Source organism: Lepus europaeus, chromosome 22, assembly GCF_033115175.1.
Source record: "Lepus europaeus isolate LE1 chromosome 22, mLepTim1.pri, whole genome shotgun sequence".
Taxonomy (NCBI): Eukaryota; Metazoa; Chordata; class Mammalia; order Lagomorpha; family Leporidae; genus Lepus; species Lepus europaeus.
Window position 1 is genome coordinate 10,709,646 of NC_084848.1, and position 16,468 is coordinate 10,726,113.

Here is a 16,468-nt window from a genome sequence, read left to right on the forward strand (position 1 = left end):
GGACATGAACCCCATATGGGATCCTGGCGCTGCAGGCGGAGGCTTAGCCTACTATGCCACAGCTCCAGGCCCTCAAGAAAGATTCTTTAAAAAGATTAGGGATGGAATAAGATCTTGAGTCCAAAAAATTCCAAGCTTTTCCATCCTAAAATGTAGTCCAAAATACCCTTTCCTCACATGAATGGAAATACGCATGATATAGGAGCTTTGTGAAATCCTTCATTGTGACCATCCATCCCACTGAAGTTTTTAAAATATGTTTACAATGCAAATTATTTTAAAAAACCAAAAGAAGACAAAATAACTAGTACAAAATAGAAAAAACAAGGGAGGAAGAAAAACAGAAATTGTAAGAACTATGATTTAAAATAACCAAAAGTAGAGCCAGTATACAGTCAACATCAATGTGCAGAGTCGCCTGTGCTGGGAGTCGCCTGTGCAGGGAGTCGCCTGTGCAGGGAGTCACCTGTGCCAGGAGTCGCCTGTGCCAGGAGTCGCCTGTGCCGGGAGTCGCCTGTGCAGGGAGTCGCCTGTGCCGGGAGTCGCCTGTGCCGGGAGTCACCTGTGCCAGGAGTCGCCTGTGCCAGGAGTCGCCTGTGCCAGGAGTCGCCTGTGCTGGGAGCCATCTGGGCCAGGAGTTGCCTGTGCAGGGAGTCGCCTGTGCAGGGAGTCACCTGTGCCGGGAGTCACCTGTGCCAGGAGTCGCCTGTGCCAGGAGTCGCCTGTGCTAGGAGTCATCTGGGCCAGGAGTTGCCTGTGCAGGGAGTCACCTGTGCAGGGAGTCACCTGTGCCGGGAGTCACCTGTGCCAGGAGTCGCCTGTGCCAGGAGTCGCCTGTGCCGGGAGTCACCTGTGCAGGGAGTCACCTGGGCCGGGAGTCGCCTGTGCCGGGAGTCACCTGTGCAGGGAGTCGCCTGTGCCGAGAGTTACCTGTGCCGGGAGTCACCTGTGCAGGGAGTCGCCTGGGCCAGGAGTCACCTGGGCCTAGAGTCACCTGTGCCGGGAGTCACCTGTGCAGGGAGTCGCCTGTACCGGGAGTCGCCTGGGCCAGGAGTCACCTGGGCCTAGAGTCGCCTGTACCGGGAGTCGCCTGGGCCAGGAGTCACCTGGGCCTAGAGTCACCTGTGCCGGGAGTCGCCTGTGCAGGGAGTCGCCTGTGCAGGAGGAGACTCACCAGGACTCGCCACACCAGGCCAGTATGCGGTAGTAATAGGAAATTCTCCTAGGCATGACTCGTGGGTAATAAAACTCCTGCAGGACAACGACCAGTAAATCCCAGGGGTAGAAGGAAGTTGTTTATAAACAACCTGGGGAGCGACTGTGACCCTCTGAAGGCCTCAGGGTTATCTGTGACCCTTTTTTGCATTGTCTGGGGGGTGGGGTATGAATCCCACCCTGGATTTGGTTTCTGTCAGGACTCCAAGCACTTGGAAAAAGCAGGTATAGACCCTCCACAGAGGAAGGCGTCCTCCTAGGCCTCAAAAGTGCCTCCATAATGTTCTCAGACGTAGTGACCGGCCGGCGCTGTGGCTTAACAGGCTAATCCTCCGCCTTGCGGCGCCGGCACACCGGGTTCTAGTCCCGGTCGGGGCACCTGATTCTATCCTGTTGCCCCTCTTCCAGGCCAGCTCTCTGCTATGGCCTGGGAAGGCAGTGGAGGATGGCCCAGGTCCTTGGGCCCTGCACCCGCATGGGAGACCAGGAGAAGCACCTGGCTCCTGCCTTCGGATCAGCATGATGCGCTGGCCGCAGCGGCCATTGGAGGGTGAACCAATGGCAAAAAGGAAGACCTTTCTCTCTGTCTCTCTCTCTCACTATCCACTCTGCCTGTCAAAAAAAAAAAAAGAAGAAGAAGAAGAAGAAGAAGTAGTGACCAGGTTTCAGCAAAAAGCAATCGAAGTAAAAGGAAACGAAGAATGGAGTAGAACATAAAGGAAAACCACCCACAAAGTCAGTGTTGGAATTCTGCATGCAAGGTTTTTAAAACGCTATTTACTATGTTTGCCAAAATAAAAGGCAACTTGAGAATATCTGCAGGGAATGGAAAAAAGCAGTCATCTATTAAATTACAATTTTGAAATAGAATTTTGGCAATGGAAAATACAAATGCCAAATCCAGAAACACTGGAGCTGGCATGATGGCACAGCAGGATAAGCTGCCTTTTGGGATGCGCACGTCCCACGTCAGAGTGCCTGGTCTGAGTTCCAGCTAGCAACCCACTTCTGATCTAGCTTCCTGCCACTGCACACCCCGGGAGGCAGCAGGCAGTGGCTCGAGAACTCAAATCCCTGCACCCGTGTGGGAGACCCAGTGCAGTTCCTGCTTCTGGTTTTGTCCTGGCCCTGTCCTTGCTGTTGTGGTTATGTGGGAAGAGAACCAGCGGATGGAAGATTGTGCGTGTGTGCGTGTGTGCGTGTGTGTGTGTGTGTGAGAGAGAGAGAGAGAGACAGACAGATTCTGCCTTTCAAGTGAATCAAATTTAAAACGTAAAAAATAAGAAACATTCTAGCAAACCAAGAAGAGAAGATAACTTCTTAAGAGTTTCAGTTGAGGGAGGGGTGCGGCCGGTCGTGGGGAGGGATTACAACAAGTACCAGATTTCAGAGTAACATGTCCAAAGTCTTGCTGCAGAATTAGGAACCCCCAAGGAAGCAGGCTACCGCCACTTGTGCTCGCCATTGCACTGGAGGGCCAGACTAGCCGTGTGTAACAAGGGGGAAGGTGGAGAGCAAGAAGCAAAGCTGTCGCTGAGACAGGTGCTACGATTGTGGACGTGGCTGACCCGAGGCTGGGGTGGCTGAGCAGAGGAAGCATCCCAGAAAGTAACAGGACCGACCACAGAGGCCACCAGCATCCAGGTCACAATGGCCCTGGGAGGAGGTTGTGACTCAGCGTTGTCGACTGGTGCTTTGCTTGTTCTTTTGAGAATGGGCTGAAGGGGTCTATAGGCAGAATCGTGGAGACCAACAGGTCTGCCAGAAGGCCCAGGACAGGTGACGACGTTTGGATTCTATATACGTGACGTTTCGGGTTAGGATTTTTCAACATATGCTGACGCAGCAACAGTGTACGTGCGTTCGGTAGAAATGTACCTCAAATTTTGAGTTTCGATCCTTTGCTGGACTGGGCCCTTCACCTGCCTCAGCGAACAGGTGCTGGACGACGTGGGGCCTGGAGAAGACCTTCGGGGATGGGTTTGACTAAGTTGAGGGTCTCAGAACCCTTCATTTAAATCAAGTTCTTACAACGTATGCAATTAAAATTTTTCTAGTTGTGTTACATTAGTATCAGCAGACTTGTGTTTATTTCCTACTAGGATTAAGCAAATACAGTAAGATTGGAAATGTTGCCGATAAAATCTTCACATTATACTATGACCACTTGGGATTCATACATAAACTGACTCCAGATCACTTTGAAGCTGGCGGGTCAATCTCCACCTTAGAAAATTCTAGAAGTATTTTTGGACAGGTAAGTGATATAATCATTGAAACAGTTTGTGCTTTTTTTGGGTTTTGCTTTTAAAAAAAGAAAAAGATTTACTTATTTCAAAGGCAGAGTTACAGAGAGAGACAGACAGCCGGATCTTACATCGCTGACTACTCTCCAAATGGCCACAATGGCTAGGGATACACCAGACTGAAACCAGGAGCCAGGAACTCAGTTTGGGTCTCCCTTGTGAGTGGCAGGGGACCGAGCACTTGGGCCATCCTCTGCTGCCTTCCCTGGCACACCAACACGGAGCTGGATCAGGACTGGAGCAGCTGGGTATCACAGGAAAGGACCCAACTGACTGTGCACAGTGCCGGCCCCTTGCCTTGATTAAGGAATACATGCCACATTCTTTACGCAGAATAACGAGAAAAATATAAGTGTTTTCCTTAGGGACAAACTTTTCTTAAGATTTTATTTATTTATTTGAAAGCCTGAGTTGGTGGGGGGGAGATCTTCTATCTGCTGGTTCACTCCCCAAATGGCTACAATGGCTGGGGCTGGGCCAGGCCGAAGCCAGGAGCCTGGGACTCCATCTGGATCTCCCACATGGGTAGCAGGGACCCAAGCACTCAGGTCCTCTTCCACTGCTTCCCCAGGCCCATTAGCAGGAGTCTGGATCAAAGAAGCGAAGCAGCTAAAACCAGAACCATACGGGATGCAGGCGGCGCAACTGTGGCTTGACCTGCTGCTCCACAATGCCAGGCCAGGGACAAACTCTCACTAATGCACTATGTTCCATTTAACTTTCTAATTTTTAAAAAAGTTTATTTTGTTTATCTGAAAAGCAGAGTGACAGAGAGAGACTGAGATCTTCCATCCATTAGTTCACTCCCCAAATGGTCACAACAACCAGAGCTGAGCAAGGCCAAAGCCGTTAGCCAAGAGCTTTATGTGGGTGCTAGCAGCTGGAACACTTAGGTCATCCTCCACTGCCCTCCCAGGGGCTTTAGTAGGAAGCTGGATCAGAAACAGAGCAGCTCGGACTCAAACCAGCACTCCTATAAGGGATACTGGCGTCACAAGTGATGGCTAACTCAGCTGTGCCTCAATACCAGCCCTGGCCCTATTTAACTAACGGAAAACCTCCATATCACAGGGATCACCCGTAGCACCTCCCACACAGGGCTGCACAACTTCAGCCTCCACTCAGGCATTCTCCATGCAAATATCGAATGGCAGAACCTACGTGTTTTCCAAGCTGGGTCCCTGACGCCCAGTGCACGCTCGGGTGGGGCTGAACACCTCGAAGAGTTGGCCTTGAAGGACTGGGAGTTTCCTTCCTCGCTCACACTAACCCTGACGCCCATTCTCCTCTTGAGAGAGAACACTGTTGGCCTCCCTAGGCACTGGCACGTGCAGTGTACCGCCTGTGACTGCCCGTGTGCCCAAGAGCGCATTGCTGACCACGCAGTCACAAAATACCTCAACATATCAGAAAAAAATCAAACACTTTTGACAGAAATTGAATCAAAACCTGTCCTTTGGCTTAAAGGAAATAGTGCAAAAAAATGTAGTTTTCTTTTTTTTAAGATTTATTTGTTTTTTACTCGAGAGTCAGAGTTACACAGAGAGAGGAGAGACAGAGAGAGAGAGAGGTCTTCCATCCTTTGGTTCACTCCCCAATTGACCGCAACAGCCAGAACTGCACAGATCCGAAGCCAGGAGCCAGGAACTTCTTCCAGGTCTCCTACATGGATGCAGGGGCTCAAGGACTTGGGTGATCCTCTACTGCTATCCCAGGCCATAGCAGAGAGCTGGATCAGAAGAGGAGCAGCCGGGACTAGGACCAGCACCCATATGGGATGCTGGCACTTCAGGCCAGGGCGTTAACCCACTGCACCACAGCACCGGCCCCAAGAATGTAGTTTTCAAAGATCATTCCAGGGTGGGTGTTTGGCACTGTGGTTAAGACATGCTTGGGAAACCTGCGTCCCAGATGGGCGTCCTTGGTTCTGGAGTACCAGTTCTGATTCCAGGCGTCTGCAGTGCACACCCTGGGAGGCAGCAGGTGGTGGCTCAGGTAATTGGGTCCCTGCCACCAGCGTGGGAGACCCAGACTGAGTTCCAGGCAAATGATTTTGGCCAGGCCTAGCCCTGGCTGTTGTGGACATTCAAGGAGTGAAACGGCAGATAAGAGATATTGTCTGTCTGTCTCTCTCTCTCTCTCTTATCTCTCTGTCTTTCAAAAACAGAACAAAAAATTAAAATCTCCCTCTGTAATTCTTTCAAATAAATAAAATAAATCTTAAAAATTGAAATCCCTGCAATGGCCAGCCAAGGCTTCAGGGGAGAGCACAGTGTCCTGGCTTCTCCTGTCCGAGCTGTGCTTCCTGCAGACAGGGACTCCGTGTGCTACTGGGAGGCCACCACAGGATGCCCTGGGTGCTCTCTCCAGTCTGAGGCATGGATCCTGTGCATAGACACAGTGTAACGTAACCAGGAGGGCAGAACTGACCAACAAGGCAGTTCCCTCAGTGCTCCACTACCATCACACTCTTTTTAAAAAAGATTTATTTATTGGCCGGCACCGTGGCTTAACAGGCTAATCCTCCGTCTTGTGGCGCCAGCACACCAGGTTCTAGTCCCGGTCGGGGCGCTAGATTCTATCCCGATTGCCCCTCTTCCAGGCCAGCTCTCTGATATGGCCTGGGAAGGCAGTGGAGGATGGCCCAAGTCCTTGGGCCCTGCACCCGTATGGGAGACCAGGAGAAGCACCTGGCTCCTGCCTTTGGATCAGCACGATGAGCCGGCCGCAGCGGCCATTGGAGGGTGAACCAACGGCAAAAGGAAGACCTTTCTCTCTGTCTCTCTCTCTCTCACTATCCACTCTGCCTGTCCAAAAAAAAAAAAAAAAAAAAAGATTTATTTATTTATTTGAAAGGCAGAGTTACACAGAGAGAGAAGAAGAGGCACAGAGAGAAAGAGGTCTTCCATCCACTGGTTCACTCCCCACTTGGCCGCAACAGTCAGAGCTGTGCCAATCTGAAGCCAGGAGCTTTCTCCGGGTCTCCCACGCAGGCGCAGGGGCCCAAGGACTTGGATCATCTTCTACTGCTTTCCTAGGCCACAGCAGAGAGCTAGATGGGAAGTGGAGCAGCCAGGACTCGAACTCGTGCCCATATGGGATGTTGGCACTGCAGGCGGTGCCACAGGGCCGGCCCCTGCCAGCACACTTTATGTAAAGTGCCTTAGTTCCCTTATGTGATACTTTAAATCATGACAGTTGAAACCTCTGAGCTCTTACTGTGTGCATTCCTAACCTTCGTGTTGACGATCCTTCCTCATTCTGCTTCTAAGGAAAGGGAGGCATAGAGAGGCCAAATAATTACCCTGAATTATGCAACCAGCCACTTGTCAGCCAGCCAACCGGCTTCAAGGCCTGTCCTTTTAGCCTTTGTGGATTTGCATATACTTTGCATGGGACACGCCTGCCGCTCTAAGATTCTAATGTCTTAGCAGAATTATAAATACTTCTCAGCCTTTTCAGTAATTTTCAAGAGCCTTCAAGCCATTTGCTCCGCCTGCACTAGCAAAAAAAAAAGAAAAAAAATCATGATAGAAAAATGGATCATGAAGGCACTATTTGGTGGATGTGCCCCCAACGAGTGTGCCCCACATCATACCTACGCCTTGTCCCCTAGCAGACAAGGTCAAACCCAACATCCCCTTCAGGTCTGGTCCCCACCCCTAAAAGTTCCCAAAAGCTGGCCAGAATCAGGATTGGAGAAGGTTGTGTTGAAAGGACACAGGTCAGAAGCTCAGGCCAGAGACGGCCGCAGGAGATGTCTGTGAACCAGGGAAAGTGAGGAAGATGTGGCCATGGAGTCAGGATGCTTGGTGTCCTGCAGTCCCTGGCCTGAGACGGAGAGACAGCTTTCGAAGAAGCAGAAGAACTTCACAGGCCTATTCCTAGATAAAACTCCAAATAACAACCAGGTCTACACCCTGCACCCCCAGGCCCTCACACACACACAGAACCAGGTCTACACCCTGCACCCCCAGGCCCTCACGCACACACAGAACCAGGTCTACACCCTGCACCCCCAGGCCCTCACGCACACACAGAACCAGGTCTACACCCTGCACCCCCAGGCCCTCACGCACACACAGAACCAGGTCTACACCCTGCACCCCCAGGCCCTCACGCACACACAGAACCAGGTCTACACCCTGCACCCCCAGGCCCTCACACACACACAGCAGGAGCCGAGCCTCCACATGCCCTTCCGCTCCAGCTGTCTGCAGAGGGTGAGGCATCTTAAGTTCAGTCTTCGTTACCAGAGCTGCTTTCCTCCTCAACAGAAAAGTGCATGTGCCCTTGTGCACACATGAATATTCAATAGAAAATGTTGAAATATTACCCCCAATTAACAAGCAAGGCAGTATTGTTTTCAAGTGAAGTGGAAATAAGTCTGTTATTCGAATTTTGTCAAAACTAAAGTATAAAAAGTTTAAATGAAATACTTTATTTTTTCCTATTCCAGGCTCCTGATATGGGCTTTGAGACTGCACTAGCTCCCCAGTATATCTCCTTAAACGAAATGCTCTTTTTTGCATACGTACCTCTGAATGAGCCTCCGGAAACTGTCCACACCAAGAAATTCAAGAATATCCACTATGGAAAACTGATACGCTCCAGGTAGTGATTTGTCTCAGTTATTCTGATTATGTACTGGCTTCTAGATTCTAAATGGTGAGCCTACTTTTTTGGGTAATTTTTTATTCAAATAGAGTCATTTTTTGATACTCCTCAGGGCCAAATATGAGCACATTTGTAGATCCCAGATGCCTTTTCTGGTACCCCAGTTGTAGAAACAGACTGCCATTTCTGTCTGCAGCCCAAGCTGTAGAAACGTGTTCCTCATCTGGAGTAGCAGACTTGTCCTGAGCTACTGTTTATACACACTGTCTACTCACGTGATACGTCTTATCTGTCCTCAGGACACACACATCCAACACGATGGAGGCCATCTCACATGAGATCCTGCATGCCAGGAATACAGAATTCTCAGGAATTCATATAAGATATTGACAAGAGCCAATGACTCTTTTAAAAAAAAGATTATTTAGGCCAGCGCCGCAGCTCACTAGGCTAATCCTCCGCCTTGTGGCGCCGGCACACCGGGTTCTAGTCCCGGTCAGGGCACCGATCCTGTCCCGGTTGCCCCTCTTCCAGGCCAGCTCTCTGCTGTGGCCAGGGAGTGCAGTGGAGGATGGCCCAAGTTCTTGGGCCCTGCACCCCATGGGAGACCAGGAGAAGCACCTGGCTCCTGCCTTCGGATCAGCGCAGTGCGCTGGCCGCAGCGCGCCTACCGCGGCGGCCATTGGAGGGTGAACCAACGGCAAAAGGAAGACCTTTCTCTCTGTCTTTCTCTCTCTCACTGTCTACTCTGCCTGTAAAAAAAAAAAAAAGATTATTTATTTGAGAGAGAGAGAGATCTTCCATCCACTGGTTCATTCCCCAAATAGCCGCAACGGCCAGGGCAGGGCCAGGCTGAAGCCAGGTACTTCATCCAGGTCTGCTATGTGAGTACAGGTATTTGTGCCACCTCCTACTGCTTTCCCAGGAGCATTAGCAGGGAGCTCGATTGGAAGTGGAGCAGCCAGGACACAAACGGACACTGAAATGGGCTGCTGGCATCTCAGGTAGCAGTTTAACCTGCTATGCCACGAAGCTGGCCCCAAACCAGTGACCCTTAAAGGTATCCTTAAGGCCTAAAAACTCTCTTGTAAGGATGATATGGACCCAACTCCCAAATCTAAAAACCAAAAAAGCAACAATCTCAGATTACCAGAAACTCACAGCCATGATCTGAATATGCCCCACCTGCAAATTCTAACCCCTAAAATCATCGTATTAGGAGGTAGCCTTTGGGACATGGTTAGAAATTTTTAAATAAGATTTATTTATTTATTTGTTTGTTTATTTATATGAAGGGTAGAGTTACAGTGAGGGAGAGGCAGAGGCAGAGAGAGAAGTCTTCCATCTACTAGTTTACTCCCCAAATGGCCACAACAGCCAGGGCTGGGCCAGGCTGAGGCCAGGAGCCAGGAGTTTCCATCTGGGTCTCCCACATGGATACGGGGGCCCAAGCACTTGGGCCATCCTCCTCTGCTTTCCCAGTCCTTTAGCAGGGAGCTGGATCAGAAATGGAGCAGCCGGAACTTGAACTGGTGCCCATATGGGATGCCAGCACTGCAGGCGGCAGCTTAACCCGCTACTCCACAGCACCAGCCCTGTGACTAGGTGTTGAGGACTGTGCCCTCATGAGTGGAACTAGTGCCCTTATAAAAGAGACCCCCTTGGGGCTAGCGCTGTGGCACAGTGGGTTAAAGTCCTGGCCTGAAGCGCCAGCATCCCATATAGGCGCTGGTTATAGTCCCGGCTGCTCCTCTTCCGATCCGGCTCTCTGCTATGGCCTGGGATAGCAGTAGAAGATGGCCCAAGTGCTTAGCCCCTGCACCCATGTGGGAGACCTGGAGGAAGCTCCTGGCTCCTGGCTTCAGATCAGTGCATCTCCAGCCGTTGTGGTCATTTGGGGAGTGAACCATCGGAATGGAAGACTTCTCTCTCTCCCTCTGGCTCTACCTCTCTCTGTAACTCTGTCTTTCAAATAAATAAAATAAATATTTAAAGTAAAAAGAAAGAGAGACCCATGTGAGAACACACAGAGAAGGTACCACCTATGAACCAGAAAATGGATCTCCCCAACACATCACGTCTGCTGATACCCTGAGCTCGGACTTCCTGGCCTCCAGAACTGGGGGGAGTGTATTAGAGAGAGAGAGAGATCTTCCATCCACTGGTTCATTCCCCAAATAGCCGCAACGGCCAGGGTTGGGCTTACAAAGCCCTCAAGTTGTGCACTTTGGTTATAGCAGCCTGGACAGACCAAGACACTCACCCCGAAGTAGTGGCCTTCGTCTTCCAGCCATTGAAATCTGTGTATTGTGTGTGTATTGAACTGTCAGCACTTATCTTGTCCAGAGCCAATAGCACCATGCACCATGAGGCCACTTACTCTGAGGTAGAGATAAAGGTGGAAATCGGGCATAACAAATGCTGGGAGTATTATTTTTAAAATGTGGATTGTAGAATTTTCTAAGAAAAGTATCAATGATTGCTAGAATTGCTTTTTTTTTATTTTAGATGTCTTTTGTATGTGTAACGTTCTGGATCAGTTAATTTATATAAGTGTTTCCTTGTAGAAAGCTTATAAAATCGCTTTTTAAAAAATTTACCTATGATTATATATATAATTTCTTATTCAAATATAAGAAATATATAATTTCTTTTATTTCTTATATAATTTCTTATATTTGAATTATTTTTAAAGCATAAAATAATTTCCTTAAGAATAAATGTTATTTAAATATCAAGACAGGATCATCTGTGCTAAGATCCAGTAACGTTTGTTTTCTCAGAAGCTGGGGATGGGTTGCTCCAAGGCAGGAATCGTAAGCCAAGACCTGAAGAGCAAGCGGGACTTGAGCTGGCTGGGTCAAGGATTTGGGAGCCCAGAGTTATGGGACCGGCGAAGACCAAAGGCAGATCTCTGGGTAGTGGGGCCGGGGAGCCGGGCGGGGAGCCATCTGTCTATTCCTCAGCAGTGGCTTAACACTGACTACCTGCAAGGTTCGATGACATAGGGCGACCCAGAGTGTCAACTCCTGAGCTCATGTGCTAGCCCGTGAAAGGGACACATGTGTGATTACAGTTGGTGTAGGTCTTCAAGAGAAACAGCATTGAGAAAGAACTTGTTGGAGTTACTCTTTTGTTGGGAGGATCTTGGAAGGTTTCTCTTGGCATAACATCCAAGCTCTTCCCTGGGTCTCCGAATCTGCTTTCTGTCCTTTTTTTTTTTTTTTTTTTCTTTAATGTGGATAATCAGTGGTCCACCAGTTCTCTCCTCTCCCGCTCCGTTTGCACTGCCGCCCTGTGACACGTCGCAGTCCCATGTATACATTGGTCCGTTTCTGGTCTCCTCTCTGGCATATTGGTTTTCTCTGCTGACTAAATTCTTTCAACTACGGAACATGTGTGAATATTCCCCTCTCCCTGGTTTTTCTTGGCTTTTGGTCTTCCATTAAAATGGTGGGCTCAGCTTGTCAAGTTCCATTAAGGAAAGAAAAAAGCCTGCTAACCACAGTTACCTCCTGCCATAGCCAAATTCTGCCTTACATCAGCAGCTAGATCCCCTGGTAGTGAGATCATTGTGTTCTTCAAATTGTGGGACCAAAAAACACAGCATCCTGGCTGCCCGTAAAAGGCAGAGAGTTACTGTGCTGTCCTTTGTGCGTGGCCTGCAGGACGAGTGTCTGCGTCCTCTCTCAAGTGGGTTACAGCTGCTGTGTCCCAGGGAGAAGGGGGCAGGACGGGGGCCAGGCCTTGGGTGCCAGCACCCACAGGCATCCTGATCAGCTCTTCAGAGGCCCATGTGAAAGAGTGTGTGACGCACAACTTCCTGCGATTGAAAGCTTTCACTGCCTGTGAAAGAAGGGTCACGGATGTCGGTGACCTGTGGAGCCAGTTTGCTCCCACGCTCTGATGCCACCACACTGCCTGCATTGCCAGTGCGAGCCGCCTCGGTCCACTGCCCTGCCCTGGCCTTTGTCTTGAGCCCTCCAGGGCAGCCTGTGCAGCTTGCAGGTGAGTGCAGGCTCCGATCCGCTAGGTGTCCCCAGCATTTCCATGCTAGCACATAGTTGGCCCCTTTTCTTAAAAAAAAAAAAAAAAAAAAAATATTTATTTTAAAGTCAGAGTTACACAGAGAGAGGAGAGGCAGGTCTTCCATCCAATGGTTCATTCCCCAGTTGGCCGCAGTGGCCGGAGCTGCACTGATCCGAAGCCAGAAACCAGGAGCCAGGAGCTTCTTCCTGGTCTCCCATGCGGGTGCAGGGGCCCAAGGATTTGGGCCATCTTCTTACTGCTTTCCCAGGCCACAGCAGAGAGCTGGATGGGAAGTGGAGCAGCCGGGACTTGAACCGGCGCCCATGGGGGATTCCGGCACCGCAGGCAGCGGCCCTACCTGCTATTCCACAGCGCCGGCCCCTGGCCTTTGGTACTTTTTAAAGTTCTAGCTAATTCTTACTCATGTGATGTGCTGCTTCTTCTTGTTTTCATAGGTGAGACTGGCCTGGTGTTCAAAGCTTGCTGGGCATGGTTTATTCTGCATGTCAGACTAGTTGGTTATCTGTGACCCTAGTTCCCTCTCGGAGCGGTTAAGGAAAGTGAGGACTATGTTTGCTTCCTTGTTAGGTTGCATCTTTCTCCATCTAAAGCAAAAGTCTTAGAATTGCCTTTTATAGGGTGATCTTATATTTGTCAAATTTGCTCAATGTGTTTAATAATTCTGGTACTTTTTCCTACATGTTCTTTTGAGTATTTCGAGTGGCAGTAGATTTTTTTAAAGTAGATAATCATATCACCTGCAAATAATTTCTTTTGTTTCTTCCTTAACATTTCTTAGGATAGTAAAGCTTTTTCTTGTTATGCTGTCCAGGACCCCAAATACCTTGTTAAATAGGAGGCTTCCTTGTTATTCTTTTCTTCCCCTTGTTATTCTAACTTTAAAAGGAATATTTTAAACATTTCACTATTTTTTGTGATCTTTTTGACCTCATTTAAAGGAAGTTCTTTTTTTTCTATTTTAAGAGGTTTAGAGTTTTTTAATTTTAATTTTAAATTAAAATTTTCTCTTCCACCTACTCAGATTTTCCCTGTTAACCTTTTTACTTAATGTGAATTGTGTTGTGGATTTAACGTTGAACTTGGAGTCAGCCTGCCTTGGTCCTTCTGTCATTGGCACACATTTCTGGATCCTATTTGCACACGTTTAAGATCATGGCATCTGTGTTCTTGAGTGAGATTGGCCGCTAATTTCTCTGTCTCATATTCCCTTTTTCCTTTCCCATATTGTATGGTTTTGTTAATTAGATGATACTAGCTCCATAAACAAGTATTTGTCTTAGTTTGCTCGAATTGGAATTTTGTGTTCCTTGGAAGTTTGTGTTTTGCAATTGGTTGACACTTACTTTATGGCTTCAGGCTAAGCCATTCCTTATTTTCAGTTTTTGTAAATATTTTGTAGGGGAGGCGACATTTCACTCCACACCCAGAGGTTTTTGTCTGGGCCTGAGAATTAAACAGACGTAAGACAACTTAACAGAGGAAAGCATAAACTTCAGTTTTATAAATCACAAGTTTTATGTGACAGGAGAGCCCTCCTAAAGAAGCAGTTATACACTGAGTCTGGCAGACACGATGAGGCTGGGGGCCGGGGTGGTCAACCACGCAGAAGTGACGCGCGACAGAGTTCAGCTGCTCTGAGAATGGACAATTGCTTATACCCCTGTCTCCTCTATGGAGTAAGAGTGTTTGTTTTCTTGCTCTTCATACTATTTGTTGAACTCTTTTACTTAGGGTAAGGTTAACTATATGATCGTTAAGTAAACTGGAATAGATCATTGTAAAAATTAAGAGTGGGACTCTGAGAGGGAGTGGGTGGAAGGGTTGGAGCGAGGTTAGGAGGGAGGGTTGGGGAAAGTGCCACTATGATACTAACTCTGTATATATGACATATATTAAACTTGTGTAACTTCAATATAATTTTAAAAAATTTTTAAAAAAAGCTGAACCATCTGCAAAGACTTCTCTGGGCTTCAGCTCCCTGTATCAAGTTATGAAAAGGTCTTTGTCCAGGTGCACAGAGGATGTCTTCCAAATTGGAATTTTATCTCCTGCTCTCAGGAAGGTCAGGGTGTTCTTTCTGCACCTGTAGTTGTGTGTGTGTGTGTGCATGCATTAAGTGTCTGTAACACATTGGCCGGCGCTGCGGCTCAATAGGCTAATCCTCCGCCTGCGGCGCCGGCACACCGGGTTCTAGTCCCGGTCGGGGCGCTGGATTCTGTCCTGGTTGCCCCTCTTCCAGGCCAGCTCTCTGCTGTGGCCCGGGAGTGCAGTGGAGGATGGCCCAAGTGCTTGGGCCCTGCACCCCATGGGAGACCAGGAGAAGCACCTGGCTCCTGGCTTCGGATCAGCGCAGTGCGCCGGCTGCAGCGCACCGGCCGCAGCGGCCATTGGAGGGTGAACCAATGGCAGAAGGAAGACCTTTCTCTGTCTCTCTCTCTCACTGTCCACTCTGCCTGTCAAAAAAAAAAAAAAAGTGTCTGTAATACAAAACAATCAGTATGCCAGAGTGGAGATTTTGGGGTGCTGTATTCTGAACTCCTTCAGGTCCTTGTGTGTTTGTAGAATATTTACTCTGCTCTTGCTGGGTGCAGGAATTATTCATATTTATTGGTTACGTTAATTGTGTTCATTGTGATATTGTGCCCTCTGTTCAGAGGTAAGTGGGCACCCTGCCCCCTGCTGACCCGTCCACCTGGATTCAAAGTCAGTGAGGACTGCGAGTCCCCCCCAGACGAGATTGTCAGTGGAGCTGAGGCTCCTACAGACTCCCCTCACCTTGCTCTGGGAAGATGGCCTCCCTGCCGCCCGCCAGCCATGGAGTCATTGGTGATGTCCCGTGAGCTGCTGGCACAATCTTTGTTGCTCTGTGGTGGTCTCTCTGCTTTTTGAAGACTTTTCACTGTGAGATTCTCTCCAACTATCTCCTGGAACGCAGATCCTCCCTTGTGTTTCTGGTATTTTCCCATGATCAAAATCAACTTATCTTTCCCTAGTCAGCCATCTCCCTTTTTTCTCCTTAATCCATTTTTTTTTTCTTCATCTACTGGAATGGGACTTTTATTCTCTATAATTAGCTGAGATTTTCACATTTGTGTTAACTTAGACTCTAAAGTTGATTGATATCTTTATGACTTTTCCGTTGTGTATGTAAGCATTATATTCCGATGTCTAGTCAGTATCCACCCTTTGTATTTCCCGGACATATAAGTCCTCGCCCTCGAGGTCCTTCCTGGCTTACGGTGAGAGAGAAGCACTTCTCTGTGGAGAGTGACATGGAGATGAGAGGGAAACACAGTGTGCCGTTATGACCGCCTTCTCCAAGCTGTCACTTATGTGGTTCGTTTGTTTTAGAACGATGCTGGCTGGAGTGTGGAGACTGCATTGGAGGTGGATACACTTAGATCGGCTTGAAGTCTTTTATAGTAGCCTAGGCTACAATTTTAGTGTTTTTTGTCTAAAATGCTGAAGATAGAAATGGAGGGGAGGGGCCGGCGCCATGGTGCAGTGGGTTAATCCTTTGCCTGTGGCCCCGGCATCCCATATGGGCGCTGGTTCTAGTCCCAGCTGCTCTTCTTCCAATCCAGCTCTCTGCTATGGCCCAAGCCCTTGGGCCCCTGCATTCACGTGGGAGACCGAAAAGAAGCACCTGGCTTCTGGCTTTGGATCGGTGCAGCTCCGGCCACTGAGGCCATGTGGGGAGTGAACCAGCGGAAGGAAGACCTTTCTCTCTGTCTCTCTCTCTCTCTCACTGTCTGTAACTCTACCTCTCAAATAAAAAAGAAAGAAAGAAATGGAGGGGAATGGGAGGATTTGAGGGGTATTCTGGGGGTAGATTCACCAGAACAATGGAGTCATTTCTACTCCCGTTACTCTGCTCCATGTCTGACTCTTCACCTTATGAAACACACATGCCCTTGTCTGCTATTGGCTGCCTTCAGCTCTATGTGGTCTTACTGTGAGTTCTTCTGAGGTTCTCATACCGTACTTAAGACAGGTACCTGAGATAGACAAGCTGGGAGAAAGGCTCGGACAATATGGAAATGGCAAATGGTAGACTTGGAAATCAGAATGCAATTGGGGGGGGCGGAGCCAAGATGGCGGATAGTGAGGACGTGTGCCTTAGTTTGGGAAAATAAACTTTCATAAAAGTGGAATTACTGTAGCCTCAGGAAAAGACTCAAAAAAAAAAAAAAACTGCAGAGGAAACGCTTCCGGATCTTGTGGGTGAGACACAGAGGACTTACAGGGAACCCACCGCGTGGAAAACCAACCGAGAAGAG

The 16,468-nt window shown here is 48.7% G+C and overlaps 1 protein-coding gene across 1 annotated transcript in view; it reads left to right on the plus strand.

The window, feature by feature from the left end:
- CATSPERB (cation channel sperm associated auxiliary subunit beta) overlaps nt 1–16,468 on the plus strand; it is a 132,862-nt gene that overhangs the window by 69,312 nt on the left and 47,082 nt on the right. The window contains exons 16-17 of the mRNA XM_062181030.1: nt 3,318–3,472; nt 7,981–8,135. Coding sequence (XP_062037014.1) covers nt 3,318–3,472; nt 7,981–8,135 — 310 coding nt within the window. The remainder of the gene's footprint in view (nt 1–3,317; nt 3,473–7,980; nt 8,136–16,468) is intronic.